General features: G+C 41.5%; 2 protein-coding genes across 3 annotated transcripts in view; both read left to right on the top strand.

The window, feature by feature from the left end:
* The window catches only part of LOC310868355 (uncharacterized protein), a 31,698-nt gene extending 22,107 nt beyond the window's left edge, over positions 1-9,591 (top strand). The window contains exon 5 of the mRNA XM_083778754.1: positions 9,565-9,591. The gene's annotated coding sequence lies outside the window, so the exon portion shown is untranslated. The remainder of the gene's footprint in view (positions 1-9,564) is intronic.
* Positions 9,592-11,478: 1,887 nt separating this feature from the next.
* On the top strand, positions 11,479-19,156 carry LOC310868017 (uncharacterized protein). 2 transcript variants are annotated; one of them, XM_083778222.1, is made up of 4 exons: positions 11,479-11,723; positions 14,687-14,800; positions 16,280-16,561; positions 18,536-19,156. In XM_083778222.1, the coding sequence occupies exons 2-4, from the start codon at positions 14,731-14,733 to the stop codon at positions 19,141-19,143; spliced, it is 960 nt and encodes a 319-aa protein (XP_083634348.1). In that variant the 5' UTR covers positions 11,479-11,723; positions 14,687-14,730; the 3' UTR covers positions 19,144-19,156. The 2 variants fall into 2 exon arrangements, with proteins under 2 accessions (XP_083634348.1, XP_083634347.1); XM_083778221.1 differs by having other exon boundaries at positions 14,687-14,806.
* Positions 19,157-22,160: the final 3,004 nt, after the last annotated feature.

Here is a 22,160-nt window from a genome sequence, read left to right as displayed (position 1 = left end):
GAACATACGCGACTTTATGGTCATTTTTTTAATTAATGGGACCATAATTTTCCAAAAAGAATATTATGACATTAGAAATGAGACTTTAAACTAGTGACTGGAAGAAGAAAGTATTCATGACCATGTTTATTAAGGTAATACAGTCTAGGTGAAGTTGGGCCAAAATACATGGGCCTCTATGGAGCTATGGGGCTTTTTGGGTCCAGTCCAGCAGTCCAACAGGCCATTATATGAACTACCGATTTCAAATGAGGCTTCACGAAATATCTGGCTGACTGCCCCCCTGGTGCACACACACAAATAATTACCTTTTTTCTCCCACAACGGCGCCGGCGCGCCGCATAACAATGACAATATCATCCCTTACTTTATAAGACGATCTGATCATGACCAGACAGACAGCTGCAGTGACACATGTATATAGAACAACTCTGTAGGCAACTTTAGGAGGATGAAAGACATAAGTATGAAAGTATTACAAGTTACAACTTCTCACTTGGGTGAGGGTCCCAATTTATTTTCGCACACTGCACTCACTGACAACTCAAGTTCAACACACAACACATTCATAACAGAAAAGGTGGAGATTCTGCTCGGCGGCAGCATGGCATCTTTCTTATAATTTTTTTTTTTTACATACCGAGGTGAGCGTGAGCAGCTGCGGGTCGAGTTCAACAATCCAATCGAAATGTCACTTTAATCCAACGTCACAATAATAAATAATCCAAGCCGACAAGCTGGTTTCCAAGAATCCAAGCTGGTTTCTGTCCCAAAATGCCGACCTGGGAAATGTAAGACTGCTGGCTGGAACGGGTCCTCATCCTCAAATGGAATTAGGCTGGTGGCATTTTGCTCCACCAAAGCTATGGCTGGCGGTGGTTCTGGTGGATCCACATCGTTGGTGGTTCGGTGGTGGGACCATCATTAGTCTCTGCGGGGGCATGGCTACTGTTGCGGGGGGCAGCGGTGGCACTGACACCGGAGGGGCCGGGGGTCCGGGAAGATCATCATCTTCAAGAATCATCCAATATAACAGCGGTGCTGGCGCTGCTGCTTAGTATAGCTTCTCCTTCTCTTCTCTTAGGCTTTGGAGACTGTTTTCGAAACCAATCTGAAATCAGTTTTTGAGACATAATACTAACTCGTACTATAGTGTCGACGTGCGCGCATTCGATTATTGCCCAACTTCTATCTACGATGATGCCGGATGTAAACAGGAAATACACCTGTCCAGCGTGCACCGAGGTGGCCCGTGATGACGTGAATTCATTGTGTATATTTTGTAAATATTGCACTAAATCCCCCACAAATAACCAACAACAACATACACTTTATGTACTTTATGTTTTTAATTATTTGAGTGGCCCCCAGGAATGGTTATGATATAATTATTTTCCATTCAAATTAAAAAAGGAAAGAAATGGAAAAATTCCTCTCCAGACCACTGGGGGTGCTATAGCACCCGCAGCACCCCTACTTCCCACGGCTATGCATCACCTAATCAACATGACTTTAGACTTTAATATGAATTGGTGCCCTTCACTTCACACGGGTGTGATTTTCTTTTTGGAAACTGACCAGCCAACTGGCCTGACCTGAACCTCACAGAGAATCTAGGTTGTATTGTCAAGAGGAAGGTGTGAGACATAGGACTGAACAATACAAATTAATTTACGATTGTTATCAAAGCAAACCTGGGCTTCCATAACACCTCAACTGCCACAGGCTGATCACCTCCATGCCACGCCCCATTGATGAAAGTCGTCGTTAGATCGTCAAATAAATGTCCAGAGTGAATTATGCTGGCAATGGATGTAGAGCACAGCCTATGGTAACGGGCGAGAATGTTAAATATATGAGACCCACTTGCTTAGTCAATAAGACTATAAAGAAGCCATGGGTAAATCATTTCACTTCAAAATAATGTCCTGGTGTGATTTTGCTGGTGTGAACAAGCGATTCAATCTCTGCTCCAGGTGCTGGACGAACGAAGATCAACAGTTAGGGCTGTCACGATTACACATTTAAGTTGTAAACTTCAATGTCAACCTCCTTATTCTGTTCCTTCATTCCAGAGACCCCAGACTGGTCTATGGAGTCCAGCCTGCAGGTGAAGATGAGTTCTCCAGAAGCAGCCAGAACCATTTCCCCAGGGCTCCCAGCAGCAGGACGGGGGAAGAGACAGAGACGATTACCCCAGCACTTCCACGACTTTGACTTGGGTGAGTGGGTTTTTACTGGGGCCGATGGATCCCCTCATGGGGGTCAGGGTGGCATTCTGATGCACCACCATTCCAACTACGTAGCTTCTGCGTGCGGTTAGGGATACGGTTAATGCGGCGAGTCGGAATGGCAATGCTTCGGAATAGCGGGTTTTGGAACCGGTGTGTAACCGGATGGGCTGTATAGCGTCATTCTGTCAATTGGCAATTAAAACAAAAAAAAAAAAAGTTTGCTTTCATTCATCCAGTTGACTCCCCCCATTAATGCACCATCAGAAATATGAGTGGATCCCAGCATGAATTATGTAAAATATATTGAAGCGAGCCGTCTGTTTTTGTAACCCCAGGGTTAGCGGGGTAGCCTACAAAAAATTACATGCAGCTCAGGAGGGACGAGGTGAATTTCCTTATTTTACCCTTATATTACATCTGCTATAAATATGGCAAAATCAACCATCGTCCCTGTATAGTGCAGCATAGCCTACATTTTATATCTATTGAGAAATGTGCTTGGTGGACTGTCACTTTGTGGACTTGACATCTGTTCTCACTTGAAACCTCTTAACTTATATGCAAGGTGCATATTGGTTTAAATAACTACTGAAGGCTAAGTGTCTTCCTGTGGGGTTTTTAACTTTAACGCACTGCTGCTATGCACCATGTGGCTGTAAAGTCGAGCCCTATACAGTAATAATTTTAAGATGAATATTGCGATTGGCCAAACTATAAGCAATTCTATAAAATGAAGCATGAATTGCAAACACGCTCACAGTGAAGTCAGTTAGAACTTAGGGGAACACCATTTGACCATCCCAATTATTTTGCGTTTATTATCCCTGTCTAGGACATGAGTAGACCAATGCAACGTGGAACAATACAATTCCCCCCTTTCAACAGAATTACCGTCTGTTGAATACAAATGTATATTGTCCATATATTCATCTGTTGCATCATGGCCTATTAAACACACAGTAGGAAAAACATCACAATAGCCTATATACAAAAAAGTTCCCAAAATAGTTACAACTAGTATCAGATCAAAGGTTTCATGACATTAATATTAATCTATTTTTATTTGATGTTTTATGACCTCAATTACACCCACACAACCTGAACTTTGAACATTAAGTGGATTTTCTGTGGTCTGGGGTTTTATGTGTTCTGAAGCCTTTTGAGCTGCAATGAAAACAGGCAAAATCCCTCAACAGTGACATCTTCTGGCAAATTCTTATGTCATATATATGGGATTTGTGGACTCCTACATCACAGTCCACAGGAAAATCAGAGCACTTGTTTGAGCCAGAAAACCCCAGACCACAGGAAATCTAACTAGAAAAAGTGCCCTTCTGGGCACAGGTCTCCACCAGGATAGGAATGTAGGACATTGCAGCTTGCCTTCATCTGGTGGTTGGATAAAAGGGCAACAAAAGTAAATTAGAGGTAAAAACACTTTTCGGCCAGTTATAGCGCCACCTTGAGGCTGAGTTGAAATTGTTCATGTGGCATTTCTTCCTCGGCCTAGTGGGAATGTGCGTGCACAATTTCACGGAAATCACGCGATGTGTTCATGATTTGCAGCATTTTGTTTGAAACTGAGCACTCCTGTGAACTTTGGAAGCCAATCTTAACCAATCAGGATGGAGTCTGAGAAATCTGAAAGACCCGTTTCGTTGAATGGCTCTAGAGAGACTGTGTACCAAACTTGTTTTGCACAAAGCGGCCTCCTCGTGGCGCTATAACAGGCCGTTCTGGAAATTTTGGGGCAGAGGTTCATCGTTGGCATCCAGGGAGTGTGTGTGCAAAATTTGGCATCGACCGGGTTAACGGTGGCCGAGATTAGCTGCTCACGGACACACGGACGGACGGACGGACACACACACACACACACGGACGGACGGACGGACGGACGGAGTGCAAAACATACTCTCCCCCCATGCCTTCGGCCTGGTGGAGACAATGAATGTTAAAAATGTAAGGTTTTTTCTCAGAAAACCTAAAAAAAAAGAAAAATTACAAAAACGTTTTATGTCACGATCCCTTTCAACTATTTATTAATACGTACAAAACTGAAACATGGCCATGACTTGCGGCACATTCTATTACAGGTAGAAAACACTTGCTTGGCCTACAGGCAGCATGCACAATGAATGTTGCGATGATCGGTTTCTGATAATTGCACCAGTCACACAGATTCACAGAATTATTTCTAGACATATAGAGCCACATCATCAATCATGAACATCAGTTTACATAGATTTAAAACTACGACTGATTAACAATGTCAAGCTTTCATGTCTTGCATAACGTCATGCACTTGAAGGCATGAGCTATGATTGGTCTACTTTGGAGGTCGACCTACCTACAGAAAGAGTCCTGTTGTATTTGATTGGCCTACAGCCTAATTTACTCCCAAATCAGAGCTCACATATTAACTATTGTTTTAATACTTTTTTTTTATGTCGTTCAAATTAAACATTTGCTCTAAAAATAATGTAGTACTAAATACATCAATTCAAATTACCCTATAAATATAAGACATTTATAAGTTTTATTTTTCTCCAATGGAAATATCCTATAAAAATGTATTTTAATCGTGGACTAGACTATTTGACATTCAATGTTATTTTTCCACAGATGAGTCTTGAAAAATGGGGGTCGTCTTATAATCAGAGTTGTCTTAATATATTCGGCACAATACGGTACTTTAGAAAATATGTATTTAGCTTAAATCGTACTAATTGACTTAATTTCAGAAGTTACGTTTCCAGAACCACCTTTTTTAATGTCTGCTTCATAACTGGTAATAGCTAATTTTGTACATGGAAAAGACAGAAAACGGAATCCAGTGTTGATGACTATCATGTTTTTCTGCTCCTAGACATCCAAGAGGAGTTTTCTCCTAAACGTGAGAGGAGCCCCAGTCTGCTTCAGGAGGAACCAGAGCCCCCAGAGATTAACCAGGAACAGGAGGAGCTACTTCAAAGACCAGAGGAGCCTGATGGGTCAATGTTGACATTACTAGCAGTGAAGAGTGGAGATGAGGATGAAGACATCTCTCCGCATGTTGAAGTTCAACTTGAATCTGACAATGAAGACAGTGATTATTGGGCGGGGTCCAGTGGAGGTCAGTCAGTGTTAAACACAGGGATATTTGTGGGGAAAACAGAGTTGGCACATTTACTAAATTAGGAGAACAAAAGCGAAATATGAAAAAAAAACAAGCAAGTATTAAGGGACCAGTCGAAATTTATGAAAAGGGGGCCTGGAGCAAAATAGGGGAGGGTGATGCCTTTCTAATTTTAGTCAGAGGGAGGATGAGTTAATTTTACTTTGAGTCCAAGGGAGGGTGATCCAATTTTGATAATACAATATTATTTTCTTTCCTACAGCTTTTCTGAATCCAAGTAGAACTTTGGTCAATGATACCCCTCCGTTGCTTTGAATGACGCGTCATGGTGATTCTCAGTCACGCACTCACATTGCGGAGAGCGCACATACAGTGCTATGGGCTCACTCAGTTCACATTGTAGTTGGAGATCCGGTTTAGACTGGATACGGAAACAGCCTTTCTCCGTGCCTATGGTGTGTGCAAAATATTACCGGATATAGTAGGCGGGCCACAACGAGAATTACATTTAAAACATGTTTCTGGTTGGCTGTCAGACTGTCAGTTATCATAGTTAGTTCTGGATTCAAATCATCCAGAATTTTCTGGAAGAGAAAAAGAAACATGCAAGGTGAAATTAATACTATTCAGCGGGCAACTTTCGTTAGAGAATGCAACTTAAAAAATAAATGAAGCACTTTGCAACAATTACTCTTTGCAGGAGCTGATAATGTGGTTAAAGACGTTTTGAGACACATGGGGAGTAGGCTACGATAGGCAGGCTATAGGCTACACCCTGCTATGAGAGAAGTAACAGCAGGACAACAGCAAACACAGTTAATGAATAATAATAACTGTGCCAAAGGCGCTGAGGTAAATGTCATGTTATTGTTAAGGGGAGAGTGATTACATTTTTGTTTAATCACTCGGGGACGGTATACTTTTGTTTTGTTTTTTTCATTCAGATGGAGGGGCATGATATTTTATATCAGGGCACATACATTTCCTCCAGGGGTACCCCTACTTAAATTTCGACCTGTCCCTAAAGGAGAATTCCAGACAAGCCGTTTTTTCTGGAAATAATAATTAAAAGAAGAAGAAGAATCCATGCCAAGCATTCCATAAGAATTTAGCAGATTTACCCTCCGTGCGTGTCAAATGCCAGATCTCTTCTGAAATCGTGCAACCTTTTTTGTTGTTCACATCTAGATGATGTGGAAAACCATTCTCTTCTTTTTCTTTTTTTTTTCAATTTTTTTAATCCCACGATTTTGTAATTTTTTTTCATGCAGTGCCAATTATCTAATGTAATCCTAACCTGGGGGGGCAGCGGACAGGGGGGAATTTCCCTGGCCAGACGTAGCGCGTGGAAGGAACACGTTAATCCAACCAGTTCCTTTCCCCTCCATCAGGCGCCCCGGCTGGCCAGGGGGAGGTAGTTTTAGAGACCAGGATTACTGCATGTTTAGGGTACCTACCCTAGGGGACACGGGGAGAACATGCAAACCTTTCGCCAACCCCACCTCGGGTATGGGCACTGATGACGCGGAAGAGGGAACACGCCCACAGCGTCCCCAGCGGGAATCGAACCCAGCTGCAGGACCTTCTAGCTGTGAGGCGACAGCACTACCGACCGTGCCCCCCTGTGGAAAACCATTCTATGGAGTGTTGTTGTTAGATTACTTCCGCATCCACGTCATCCAGTGTGAGGTCCTTACCGTTTCTTAAAGGACCAACACCTTATATATTTTTTTCTTTTTTTTTGCCAAAACAGTGTTTCATACACATTATCAACAGAATTCAGTAGAAAAAAATAAGCGGTTAGTGCGGAACTCTCCTTTGACAGGGAAGCCTTAGTGCTCCGAAATAAGGAACTTTGATTGATGATGGAAGCATTTCAAGTTGTTGCGAACGCAGTGAGCCACTTACTATGACAGCAAGGGCTGAATGTCTGTGTGTGTGTGTGTGTGTCACGCTGTTACACCACCCGCCCGCCACCAGAGGGCGCAGCTGTAGCACACACACACACACACACACACACACACACAGGGCGCAGCTGTAGCACACACACACACACACACAACCACACACACACGAGCTGCATTCGCTTCACGCGTTTGCGCGTCTTACTTGTACCTGATGTACTCACTAGTTTTAACTTGCATATTCATCTCTCTCTCTCTCTCTCTCTCTCTCTCTCTCTCTCTCTCTCTCTCTCAGGAGTGAGGTCCCGGTCGTCAAAGGTCCACATCTGTACATATTGTGAAAAGGGTTTCATTACTGCATGTGACCTGAGGCGACACCAGCATATCCACATTGAAGAAAAACCTTTCCAATGTAAACATTGTAACAAGAGATTCAACTATGCAGGATCTCTGAAGACACACCAGCGTATTCACACTGGAGAAAAACCTTTCCACTGTATATATTGTGACAAGAGTTACTATCACAAAGGTACCCTAAAGGCACACCTGCTTATCCACCCAGGAGGAAAACCTTTCCAATGTAAGTATTGTGACAAGAGTTTCTATTTTTCAAATGACCTGGAGAAACACCAGCGTATCCACACAGGAGAAAAACCTTTCAAATGTAAACATTGTGACAAGAGTTACCCTGATTCAACTGAACTGAAGAGACACCAGCATGTCCACACTGGAGTAAAACCTTTCCAATGTAAACATTGCAACACGAGATTCACCCGGGCAAGTGCTCTGAAGGAACACCAGAGTATCCACACTGGAGAAAAACCTTTTCAGTGTGAACATTGTGGAAAGAGTTTCCGTGCGATTGGGGCACTGCGGTCACATCTGGTTACCCACACAGGAGAAAAACCTTTCCAGTGTGAACAATGTGACAAGAGTTTTAGTACAACAAGTAAACTGAAGGTACATCAGCGTTCCCACACTGGAGAAAGACCTTTCCACTGTACATATTGTGACAAGAGTTTTAGTGTGTCAGGTTCTCTCAAGAAACACCAGCGTATCCACACAAGAGGAAAACCTTTCCAATGTAAAGATTGTGACAAGAGATTCAGCTTTGCAGATTCTCTGAAAACACACCAGCGTGTCCACACTGGAGAAAAACCTTTCCAGTGTAAGCATTGTGAAAAGAGTTTCTGTCTGTCCACATCTCTAAAGTACCACCAGCATTACCACACTGGAGTAAAACCTTTCCACTGTACATATTGTGACAAGAATTTTAGTAGGTCAGGATCTCTCAAGACACATCAGCGTATCCACACAAGAATAAAACCTCTGCAGTGTGAGCATTGTGACAAAAGTTTCAATAACTCAGGTAATCTCAAGAAACACCGGCGTATCCACACAGGAGAGAAACCTTTCAAATGTAAACATTGTGACAAGAGTTACCCTGATTCAACTGAACTGAAGAGACACCAGCATGTCCACACTGGAGTAAAACCTTTCCAATGTAAACATTGCAACACGAGATTCACCCGGGCAAGTGCTCTGAAGGAACACCAGAGTATCCACACTGGAGAAAAACCTTTTCAGTGTGAACATTGTGGAAAGAGTTTCCGTGCGATTGGGGCACTGCGGTCACATCTGGTTACCCACACAGGAGAAAAACCTTTCCAGTGTGAACAATGTGACAAGAGTTTTAGTACAACAAGTATACTGAAGGTACATCAGCGTTCCCACACTGGAGAAAGACCTTTCCACTGTACATATTGTGACAAGAGTTTTAGTGTGTCAGGTTCTCTCAAGTCACACCAGCGTATCCACACAAGAGGAAAACCTTTCCAATGTAAAGATTGTGACAAGAGATTCAGCTTTGCAGGTTCTCTGAAAAAACACTGGCGTGTCCACTGGAGAAAAACCTTTCCAGTGTAAGCATTGTGAAAATAGTTTCTGTCTGTCCACATCTCTAAAGTTCCACCAGCATTACCACACTGGAGAAAAACCTTGTTTCCACTGTACATATTGTGACAAGAATTTTAGTAGGTCAGGATCTCTCAAGACACATCAGCGTATCCACACAGGAGGAAAACGTTTCCAATGTAAAGATTGTGACAAGAGTTACTATCACATAGCTCACCTGAAGACACACCTGCTTATCCACACAAGAATAAAACCTCTGCAGTGTGAGCATTGTGACAAAAGTTTCAATAACTCAGGTAATCTCAAGAAACACCGGCGTATCCACACAGGAGAGAAACCTTTCCACTGTAAATATTGTGAAAAGAGTTCCCACACTGAGTTTCAGTGAGTCATCTAGTCTGAAGGCTCACCAGCATATCCACACGAGAAAAACCTTTCCACTATAAAAGTCATGTCAGCTGAAGGGGAAACACTGGAGAAAAACCCTTGTCACGATGTTAACAATGTGAAAAGAGTTTCAGTCGGTTACGTTCTCTGAAAACCAAAGGGGAAAAAGTAAATAAATAACGTAACTTTAACTTACCTTGCCACCTAGATCAAATTAAAGAGCTGTTTTAGGGAGTTGATCAACATTTTCATGAATACAAATACAGCTTCACCTTACAGCAATCAGTGTTAACGGTATCTTTCCTCGTCTCTTTTTTCTCTCTAGAGGTCAGGTAATGTAACATATTTTGGTGTAATTAATTTATACTATAAATTACCATGTAAACCGTGCGTGTGTGTGTGTGTGTGTGTGTGTGTGTGTGTGTGCGTGTGTGTGTGTGTGTACGTGCAAGTTTTAAATTCCCAATGGGGCACTATTTCAATTACTTTACTTATATAGCAGTTAACCAAGGGGAAATTACATGTATTTTGTTATGAGTTATGATTATTTTGTATGTCTCCACCAGGCCGAAGGCATGGGGAGAGTATGTTTTGCAATCCGTCTGTTCGTGTGTCTGTCTGTGTGTGTCCCTCCATCCTTCTGTGTACAACTAATCTAATCTCTGTCACCGTTGGCTCAGTCAATGCCACACTCCCTGGACTCCAACGTCTAACCTCTGCCCCAAATTATTCAGATCGGCCTATCATAGCGCCACCATATTTGCCACCTATTGTTGCTAAACACTTTTCATTACATTACATTAAGTCATGTGATCAACACGGATCTGTCCCATTTCCCATATTCCATCCCGACTGACGATTGCCTTCCAAAGCTTGCAGAATTGGTGCCGCAAATCATGAACACAGCATGCAATTTCCGTGAAATTATACACACATTTCCTTCTTGGTGAAGGATGACTTAGTGAATTGACTTTTAGACCATATCTGTGGTCATCATATGGGCATACCTAACAATGGATCCCAAACAAATGGGAACATTTCCATTTTTGTGTATTTCTATGTGTATATTATATATATATATATATATATATATATATGTATGTATGTATATATATATATAATGTGTATATCTTTTAAAATCAGCCTCACGGTGGCACTATAACTCACAACAATTCCTGTTTTTACACTGCACCAATCTGTACAACTGTATGCACGTTCCCTAGAGGCCTTTTCCCTGCATCTACCTGTTATTTTTAACGTTTCAGTTAAAAGCATAATGCAAGCAATAATATTTAACATGCTGTTTGAACACTGGTATGAACTACAATTCTATAATTTAGACTATTTGTAGCTTATTTATGTCATCATTTGACAGGTGGAGACATTTTTTCCCGTCAGGGCGTTTGTGAGAGACTACTCTGGGGAAGTCTCGGGTATCATCCAAACACACATTTTGTAACATGGGATCATATCATTTATAGAAATGAGCCACAAATCAAGCTTGTTTTGATCAAAAAATAATTAAGAATTTGAGATATATGTCTGGGAATCCATCGGAAAGGTTTTTCTTCAGTTTTTTTTTCTTTTCTTACTCCCCCCCCCCCCCCCCCCCCAGAACAGCTGACACAAAGAACCCTCTCCTGTCCAGCTTCCTATTTGTAAGGGCTATGCACTCCTGTTATAATAAACTGTTATAAATGTTAATAAAAAATATGCAGAAACATAATTTGTGTTGGATATTTTCGTTTTAATACTTCATGATTTATTGTTTTAATGTGCAAATGTATCGTTTTTCTTTACTTACTCTATAGCATACTTTTATTCTGAAGAGCTCGGCCACCGGAAGTCTTATCCGTGCTCCCTTATCATTGTTTACTAGACACTGGTGAACAAGCCACGGCAACGGATCAGAGAGTTAACAATTATGTCTGTGTGATGATGACAACGACGACGATATACAGTTTGCAATGTACAACCCTTTGTGCTACTTTTGTCTCAGATTCTTGTTGCACGACAGTCTGTAAAGAGAGACAGACTGGCTAGTTGTGAAAATGAGAGGAATTTGCACACAAAGTTAAAAGACTGTTTTGTATGCTAACGCTGCTAATGCTAAGACATATCTTCAAGTAGACCTACAGTCGAGACAAGAATAATACGTCATCCGGGAAGGTATGTTTTTGTTTCATTTATATACAATAATGATGTAAATTACAGTGTTGACAGTGTTGACCTGAAAGAAAAGGGGCGTTTGCATTTCAGTGATTTGGTTGGTAGTGAACCTGAACAGTGTTTAAAGGTATATTCAGTGATTTCACTAAAAAAAACCTTAGGTTTCGTTTTTGGCTGGGACCTAAGCCTTTCGTCTAATCAGGATAGAGAGTCAAAAACGAAACTTAAGGTTTTTTGACCCCCATGGGTTAACTGGGGACAGGGAGGAACTCCTTATATGGTCAGCACACTCTATAGTAGGGAGGATTATCACAACAAAACAAAAAAATAAGTGATATTTGAATTAAGTGAAATCACTGAATATACCTTTAACCTGAAAAATAAAATAAACACTTTATTGAGGGGCCAAGCCCCAAGCCATGGGGCCTATGGTCCCTCATTGTATTTGTAGCCTATGTTTCTTCTTCTTTAAGGGACCAAGCTCGAATGGACGTTGGTCCCTTATTGGTTTATTTAAAAAAAATAGCAGTTCTGGCTGAACCATGCACTCGTGCAGTCAGTTTTTGCGAAAAGTGGCAATATGGTAGAGGACTATGCCAAACGGTGAGGATGCAAAGCCCATGGCCATTGGCCAAAGGGTATCACTATAGCACTCAATTGGAAATTAAAACTTAAAGGAGAATTCCGTACTAAAAGGCTTTCTTACCTTTCTTTGTAGTTGTTACGTCCCCACCAAAGAGGTCCAGGTGTTATTTTGTGCAAAAGCTCCAAAAGCTCATTGGCTATTTCCCCTACCATAAGCCCTAAATGAATTGAATGGGAATTGAATGGGGCTATGGGGTGTTGTGCTAATTTGCTTATTTCCATTGCTCAAGATAAAAAATTTTTTGTATATATCCTCTCTTCATAATGTAAATAATATCCCAAGCGGCTCACTTTACTACTTATTTAGATGGAAATAAGCAAATTAGCACAACACCCAATAGCCCCATTCAATTCCCATTCAATTCAATGCAATTCATTGAGGGCTTATGGTAGGGGAAATAGCCAATAAGGAGATTTTGCACAAAAAAACACCTGGACCTCTTTGGTGGGGACGTAATGACTACTAAGAAAGGTAAAAAGGTCTTCTAGCATGGAATTCTCCTTTAACAGGCATAGCTCATGAACCGTCAGCAATATAACTTCTTATAGCTGGGGTCGCACTTGGAAAGATTCGGCTTTTGGTGACTAGTTTTTTTAATTTTGGCGTGGTGTTGGGTATGGGTATAGGCCTAATGATTTCAAAAAGCTGTGCAAACGTATTTACCCCTAGTGGTCTGTTTACACACACTCAAATATTAGACACATAGGCCTAGGTATGGTTGAAAACCAAAATAATTGATACATTTTTAAAATCTTAGGAAAAACGAACAACCAGAAAGGCATCGTTTTCAAGATGGCATCCACGCGGTGGCTAAAATGCCTATAAACTGGGATTTAATATGTAAAAAATCATAACAATTATGCACTTGGTAACTACTTTTTTAATTTTGGCATGGTGTTAGGCATGGGCATAAGGTTTTAAAAAACTCTCGCAAAATTTGGCTCGCCCCCTAGTGGTCGGTTTGCAATGAAACCACTATTAGATATGTCAGTATAGTTGAAACCCCAAATAATTGATAGATTTTTCAATGGATTATGTTACTAGTGGGTGTGCTAAATAACATCCAGAAAGGCATCGTTTTCAAGATGTCGTCCACGGTGGAGCTGCCGGGAGCTTAAAATGCCTATGGTTTCATTGCAAACCGATCACTAGGGGCGAGCAAAATTAATTTGCAATGGTTTTTGAAAACCTTTTGACTATACCTATATATGCCAAAATTCAAAGAGCAGTTACCAAGTGCATAATTGTTTTTTATGTGATGCTGCCAGGAGCTAAAATGCCTATAAACTTTATAAACTGTGATTAATGTAATTTTTTTTAACAATTATGCACTTGGTAACTGCTCTTAGAATTTTGGCATGCTGTTAGGTATGGTCATAAGGTTTTCAAAACGCATTGCAAACTAATTTGGCTTGCCCCCTAGTGGTCGGTTTGCAACTTTGGAATGAAGTAGGCAATTTAAGCTCCCGGCAGCCATCGTGGACGCCATCTTGAAAACGATGCCTTTCAAGTTGTTCGTTTTCCGTAAAGAAAATAGTATGTTATTTAGCACACCCAATGGTAACATGATCCATTGACAAATCGCCTCTATCAATTATTTGGGTTCCAACCATATACTGATATATCTAATAGTGGTTTCATTGTAAACCGACCACTAGGGGGCGAGCAAAATTAGTTTGCATATGCCCATACCCAACATCATGCCAAAATTCAAAAAGTAGTTACAAAGCGCTTAATTTTTGACATATTAAATCCCAGTTTATAGGCATTTTAGCCACCGTGAAAACAATGCCTTTCTGATTGTTAGTTTTTCCTAAAATTTGAGTATGTTATTTAGCACACCCAATAGTAACAGAATCCATTGAAAAATCTATTTCATCAATTATTTTGGTTTACAACTATAGCTATATATATCTAATATTTGAGTCTGTGCAAACAGCCCACTAGGGCTCCACTCATGCAGCTGAATGCCGCGATGGCCAGATTCCCGGAAACGCTCTCCTCCGCGGCAAATGAAAGCTGTTTTCGAGCTTCATTTTCCATCCACCAGCTGTCAAAAAACCCGGAATAGCGGCTCTGAGCGGAAAAATGCCGCGCCTGTCTGCGAAAGTGTGGAAACACTATCAATTCTTCTTTATGCCTTAAAAAATCTACTTACCTTAAAGAGGGAACATCTTCTAATAGAGAATTACATTAAATAATATAGCTGCAAGCAGCGATAAGACGGGACCAATAAGCCCCTTTAGAGCTTACTGGTCAAAGTGACAGATGTGTTCTTAATGAATCTTCAACTTTTTTATTAAATTTGTTATTTTAGTTTTTTTCATTCCAGACTCTGAGGAGTCCAGACAGCAGGTGCAGATGAACTCTCCATACCCAGCAAGACCCGTTTCAATGAAACAGGAGGAACCTGAAGACCAGCCAGACTTCAGTAAACGTCTCTCTCTCCTTCCTCATCCATCGTTCCTCTTCAATGTCTGCCTTTTGACTGATACCTGTCCATTTAAACTCTAGACGGGCCTGCCCCAAAGTTATTTGTGCAGCCGGGCCTGGCAGCCGGTGAAAACTAGAGTTCTCAATTAAATTAAGGCCCGGCCCTGCCTGGGCCCTCAACAAACTCTGTACACCCAAGACACTGCCATAGGTCAGCTCCATATATGGAGCTGACCTGTTATGACATTCCATATGTTGATCTGTCCTCATTAAACCCTGTACACTCAAGACATTCTCCATATACGGCCAGTGCACGACTGCACGTGACCTCGCAGCTTCTCACCCTCAGGCGTTTTACTGGTATTAATTTGCTTTGAGCTTTACTTTCACCTCGTTAAAGGTATATTCAGTGATTTCACTCAAAAAACCTTAGGTTTTGTTTTTGGCTGAGACCCAAAGCCTTTCGTCCAATCAGGATAGAGTCAAAAACGAAACCTAAGGTTTTTTGACCCCCAGGGGTTAACTGGGGACAGGGAGGAACTCCTTATATGGTCCGCACACTCTGTAGTAGAGAGGATTATCACAACAAAACAAAAAAAGAAGTGATATTTGAATTAATTGAAATCACTGAATATACCTTTAAGATCAACACTGTTGTCAGGATCCATGATATAAAGTAGAATTGCACGCCGGTGTTTTCATTCAAATCAGCCCATCCTGGCTTAATTGCCTTGCAAGTACACTCCTTGCACTGCTGATCCTAAACCAGCATAATCATTACACAAGTAACACAGCCGTTCATGTTGCTGCTACACTAAAGTGATCTTAGGTCAGCCTAACTTATCACACGTTAAACAGTTTGTTGTGCCTCCTCCACAGCGCAGCAGAGCACACACAGCGGACAGTGAGAGACAGTCAGACTGACACACAATCACACACTGATTGAATATTTTATTAACATTTGCAACAACAACGAAAAGCACAGACAGTACACACACACACGTCACACACAGAGTCAGTAGCATACAGGTCTTCTCGGGCATTACACATAATGACTGACAGACCTGAGGTCCGTGAAAATGCCTGAGTGGGCCCGAGATCCGCACGGGTCAGAGCTGTGTTTTATCATAAACACTCGGGCAGGGTCGGAATCAGGGGATCCGGTGAAGAGCTCTAGTCTAGGTGTCTTGGATATGTCATGCACTTGAAGGCATGAGCTATGATTGGTCTACTTTAAGGGTGAACTATCTACAGCAAAAGGACTGCCTAACTTAATCCCTAATCAGAGCTCATACGAGAGAGGGAGAGAGAGAGAGAGAATAGAAAACATGTGTTTTGCTTAAATTGTACTAATTCACTTGGCTTCTCTGAAGTTTCCAGAACCACCTTTTTTAACATCTACTGGTAATAGCTAATTTTGAACACGGAAAAACGGAATCCAGTGTTTATGTCTATCATGTTGTTTTTCTGCTCCTAGACATCCAAGAGGAGTGTTCTCCTAAATGGGAGACGAGCCTCAGTCTGCTTCAGGAGGAACCAGAGCCTCCAAAGATTAACCAGGAACAGGAGGAGCTACTTCAAAGACAAGAGGAGCCTGATGGGTCAATGTTGACATTACTAGCAGTGAAAAGTGAAGATCAGGATGAAGACATCTCTTCGCACGTTGAAATTGAATCTGACACTGAAGACAGTGCTGATTGGGAGGAGTCCAGTGAACCTAACACCGAAGACAGTGATTATTGGGAGGAGTACGGTGGAGGTCAGTCACTGTTAAACACAGGGACTGAACTACATTTTTGGGGAAAACTGAGAGTTGGCACCAGGGCAGGAATTTCACGGCGGCCACGGCCATGGCCATGGCCGTCGTTGCCCCTCTCTTCGGCCGTGTGCCCCTCGAAAAAGTATATGCCCATACGGCCACAGTGGCCGTGGTGCCCCGAACGGCTCCCACAGAAGTTCATTTTTCCCCTTTCCAGTCATTACGGTAACCAATGTTCCCCTCACGTACCGCGCAGAACAAATCTGTGTTGTAGTTGTGTTGCCATTTGCCAAGTGGTTTGATTATTTTGTGGTACTTTGCCTTAATAACTACCCCCGCTGGTCGTCATGACACACACGCACACACACAAACACCGCCTCCTCCTCCGCGCCACACATACACGCACTGACAGAGTAAACAGAGAGCATTTAGCCCACACGCTGCCTACTACTACTAGTGTAGCTACTAGCTATCCGGTCAAACTGCAACTATCACCCAAAACAAAATAATGTTTTCTACCTTTGAGACAGTGTGGTGGTCCTACGTCACATGCATTAACTTTGGTCGGACATGGTCCAGCTGATTTATTTTTGTCTAACGCGAAACAGCGTGGCTGTGCATAGTCCATACAAGGAGGAGGAGAGATGTTCTACCCCATTCTACCGCCAACAAACATAAATGTACTTTGCGTCACATTATGGATAGCGACAGAAAAATACCATGGATATAATTAAACAATTGTTCCCCTGTGCACAGCACACACTCCAGGTAAGAACAAAAAACTGATCTGAAGCTGCACTTTCACTTTGAGTTGACTTATCTCCAGAGTCCTCAGTCCTGCAGCCCCACAATGGAGAAATTATCTCATCTGTCACTAACCTCTCTACAATGTTATTCAATATATTAGTTTAGCACAAAATATAGGCTTTTCTAAACCAAACCCTTATTCAAAAGTTACTGTCATTGTATTTTCTGTGAATTAACTCACAGATTAACACAGTGATCCTCTGCCATTTACATTTCAAGGACCCCCACATTAAATGTAAATGAATTAGCCTAGGGTGACAGGGTCCTAGGCAATTTCATTATGATTTTCATCTCTGGACTTGGACCCCAAAACATGTTTACAATATTTTACAACAGTAGCTACTTATATTTTGTTATTTAAAGCTGTGATTATTTATTTAAGAAGCACTGTTCAGAACCAATGTTCGCCTTGAAAAAATAAATCCTTAACCTTTAAGCTAAAATAATTATGACCGGGGACTTAAAATCATTGTTTTAATTGATGGCCTTCATGCCCTGGCACTCGGCCAGGGCACAAAAAGTTGACCACACTAAAGGCCAAGTGGCCTTGCCCCTAAAAGGATGAAATTCCAGGCCTGGTTGGCACAGTTACTAAATTAGGACAAAAGCGAAATATGAAAAAACAAAGTATTAAGGGAAGACTTAGTGCTCCCAAACAGAGGTACAGCGAGTGCATTTTCCGGCAGCGGCAGCAGCCACGGAACACCCGCGGCAGGCGGTAGTGTTCCATGCGGAAGGACACTAATCCAAACCCTCGCCCTAACCATAACCGCAAGCACGGCGCAACGCATGTCGGAAACCGAGGCCGTGGAACATCCGCGTCAGGCGCCATACCCTAACCATAACCTAACCCAAACCCTTACCCTAACCTTACGGCGATCTTGCACGGCGCAACACATGTCGGCACCTCCATGGCACCTGCCACGGTTGTTGTTTAGTAGTGTACCTGCTACTGCCAAACGGAACGAGACCCCCTGTGGCAGCTGCCGCCCACCAGCTGCCGCCAGCAATGGAGTGACAAATCCCCCCCTGGCAGCGTCGCGGCTTATGCCGCTGGCGGAGAATGTACTCGCTCCTTCTGCCCCAAAGAAGATTTTCAAGTTGTGCCAGTACTCAAAATGTTGAACCTGCCTAATGTGCCTATCCAAACATCTCTCTCTCTCTTAGGAGTGAGGTCCCAGTCTTCTGAGACCCACAGCTGTACACATTGTGGAAATAATTTCATTACTGCAATTGGCCTGAAGACACACGTGTGTGACACACCTGCAGGAGAAAAACCTTTCCCATGTGAACATTGTGACAAGAGTTACCTTTATCCAACTGACCTGAAGAGACACCAGCATGTCCACACTGGAGAAAAACCTTTCCAATGTAATCATTGCAACAAGAGATTCACCCGGGCAAGTTCTCTGAAGACACACCAGAGTATCCACACTGGAGAAAAACCTTTCCAGTGTGAACATTGTGGCAAGAGTTTCCATGCGTTAGGGCTATTGAAGTCACACCAGGTTACCCACACAGCAGAAAAACCTTTCCAGTGTATACAGTGTGACAAGAGTTTTAGTAGAGCAGCTTATCTGAAGGTACATCAGAGTTTCCACGCTAGAGAAAGACCTTTCCGCTGTACATATTGTGACAAACGTTTCATTCAGAAAAGTGTACTGAAGACACACCAGCGTATCCACACTGGAGAAAGACCTTTCCAGTGTAAACTTTGTGACAAGAGTTTCTGTCAGTTAACTTCTCTGAAGTACCACCAGCGTTCCCACACTTGAGTTTCAGTGAGTCGTCTAGTCTGAAGGCTCATATCCATACACACTGGAGAAAAGCCACACTAAAGAAAGACCTTTCCACTGTACATATTGTGACAAAAGTTTCATTAAGAAAAGGGAAATGAAGATACTGTTAAGTCAAACCCCAATTCCACTCCAAATGACAGGTAAGGAAACAACTCCAAGATCCAACTCAAAGTCAACTTTTATTTTCAACTTATGTTGACTGGTTGGTTCTTCAATTAGGTTGAAAACAAGGAAACAAGGTTTTAACAATGCCAAACAAACATATCTTTTCAAACAAATAAGTTCTCTTTTTATACATGCTTGATTTTAAACATTAAATATATTTTTTAAATAATCAAACGTCATTTTCAATTAAACATTTTAGATTACTGTAACCTTTAAGATTGAATAAACTTTAATATTGAATAAACTTTAGGGACATTTGGTAAACAACAACAAATGTTATGTATAAGTATTTAAGTAAAGTCATTAAAGGGAAAAACTGAACTTTGAGCGTGTAGATCAGCTCCAAGTAACCTAGGCATTTGACATACCTTTAAACATGGTAAATCATCCAAGTAACCTATGCATTTGACATACCTTTAAACATGGTAAATCATATAGATTCACATTTTTGTAGTCTTTTAAGTTAGTAAATATAAATTTAAATGCAAACTCAAACAAATTGAGGCTATACTGAAAGTTCCAAACTGACTATCTTAATCTACAGACATTAGCCCATTAAGGCCAGATTTTAACAACATTAAGCAGTAAGCATAAAGTATAAGTAGAATAAACATAACCGACCATTGGTGTCTTTGGGGGTAGAGCTCTTGGGTAGACCTTCAGCTTGCTTGTTTGTTTGGTCTGAGGTGTCTTGTAGAAGATCCATGCTCCATTTACGAGTTTTAACTCAACAAATACACCAGCATATCCACACTGGAGAAAAACCCTTCCAGTGTAAACTTTGTGACAAGAGTTTCTGTCAGTTAACTTCTCTAAAGCACCACCAGCGTCCCCACACTGGAGATAATCCTTTCCACTGTAAACATTGTGACAAGAGTTACCATACTTCTACTGACCTGAAGATACACCAGCATATCCACACTGGTGAAAAACCTTTCCAATGTAAACATTGCAACAAGGGATTCACCCAGGCAACTTCTCTGAAGATACACCAGAGTATCCACACTGGAGAAAAACCTTTCCAGTGTGAACATTGTGGCAAGAGTTTCCGTACGCTAAACCTACTGAACATACACCAGCGTAGCCACACAGGAGAAAAACCTTTCCAGTATAAACAATGTGACAAGAGTTTTAGAACATCAAGTTCTCTGAGTGTACATCAGCGTTACCACACTGGAGAAAGACCTTTCCACTGTACATATTGTGACAAAAGTTTCTGTAAGTTAACTTCTCTGAAGTATCCCCGGCGTTCCCACACTGGAGAAAATCCTTTTCCACTGTAAACGGTGTGTTTAAGAGTTTCAGTGAGTCACTGGAGAAAAACCTTTCCACTGTAAATCACGTCAGCTTAAGGGACTCCAGCATGTCCACATTGGAGAAAACCCTTGTCACGATGTTAACAATGTGAAAAGAGTTTCAGGTCTCTGAAATCCAAAATTTAAATTAATAATTAACTAAACTTTAACCCATTTAGACCTGAGGCCGATTTTAAGTTTTCTGTTCGATTGTCTGGAAAACAGTCAGTGGTACGTGCTGAACCTTTTTCATGTCAAGGACCCCCAGAAGTATCTGTATGTGGCCGGGTTTTTCCGACCCCAATATGAAAATATTTTGTTCCGGGGACCTCCCGGAAGCAAAGGTATGAGTTAAAAACTTTCACTGTGAAATGATATATATTCAAAAATAGCAGATCTAGCTTGTAGATCTGCTATTTTCAACAGCTGAAGTTTAAAATTATGGTTAAAATCAACACTCAATGCGAGGCCCGTGTCGTGTCTTTCAACATTTTAGACCAACATGTCTGCCTGGGTGACAGCAGAGTGCTGGACGAGTGCTGGCGCTTTGGCATAAGATCTTAATTTCCAGGCCTATTAACAAGTTTTCGCCGGCTGCCGGGCGCGGCTGCACTAATAACTTTTGGGGCAGGCCTGTCTCGAGTTTAAATGGACAGGTATCAGTCAAAAGGGAGACATCGAAGAGGAAGGATGGATGGGGAAGGATCAATGGAATGGAATGTCAGAACATATATGGAGATCTAAGGGTTTGAGGTCAGACGTAGAGTTGCTGGCCAATATTGATGACATCAGGGTACTCCATATATGGGCTTAATATTTATGTCATCAGGGAACTCCATCCCTGATGATGTCACGTGATGTCACATGCTCCATCCCTGATGATGTCATGTGCTCCATCGCTGATGATGTCACATGCTCTCTCACCCCGACCAACCAACACACACACTGACTGACGGGAAATGCACAATTCCATAGTTGACTGCGACCTTCGGTTGCAAACTAGCAATTATATTCATGTGATTATTTTAAGATTTTTTTTCCGTTAGTTACAATTGCCCGTTGAAATTTCCTCACACAATGTGATTTTGGTTTGAGGGACAATCTTTTCGATTAGAAATGACAAACATGCTTGGACTTTGAAAAGATTAGACTCACAAAAATACATCTATTTTTATTTATGGAATGTTAAAGAAATTTTGCATTTCTTTCCGTTAGTTTTATTCAAGTACCTTCTTTGAGAAACAAGGTCGAGACAGTCACACCATTTGAGTTTTGCTATGTTTGATTAAAAAAATTCTAAAGAAATGAGGAATGAAATGTTATAATGCTGTTCACACTCAGATTCTAGAGTAAGTAAACAAAGATTATTGTGCAAACGATAATTTGCACATTAAAACAATAAATTAAGTGACGTGACACTTCCTCAGTGTCAAACTGTATAAATAAAATAAAAAAAATGGGCCAAAAACCTTCTGAATAGTGAGGATATTATGCTTTAGGTGAACTTACTCAAGTGCGTATGTCACAACAGCT

Source organism: Protomyctophum parallelum (assembly GCF_964188405.1).
Source record: "Protomyctophum parallelum genome assembly, chromosome: 12".
NCBI classification, from domain to species: domain Eukaryota; kingdom Metazoa; phylum Chordata; class Actinopteri; order Myctophiformes; family Myctophidae; genus Protomyctophum; species Protomyctophum parallelum.
The sequence above is the reverse complement of the archived record's forward strand: the minus strand, read 5'-3'. Positions and strand labels throughout refer to the sequence as shown.

Bases quoted from the DNA above. Each gene is read 5' to 3' on its own strand.
- LOC310868017 (XM_083778221.1), top strand. From the start codon at position 14,731: ATGAACTCTCCATACCCAGCAAGACCCGTTTCAATGAAACAGGAGGAA. The intron at 14,807-16,279 runs GTCTCTCTCTCC...TTCTGCTCCTAG, and splicing joins CCAGCCAGACTTCAGTAAAC to ACATCCAAGAGGAGTGTTCT. The intron at 16,562-18,535 runs GTCAGTCACTGT...TCTCTCTCTTAG, and splicing joins TTGGGAGGAGTACGGTGGAG to GAGTGAGGTCCCAGTCTTCT.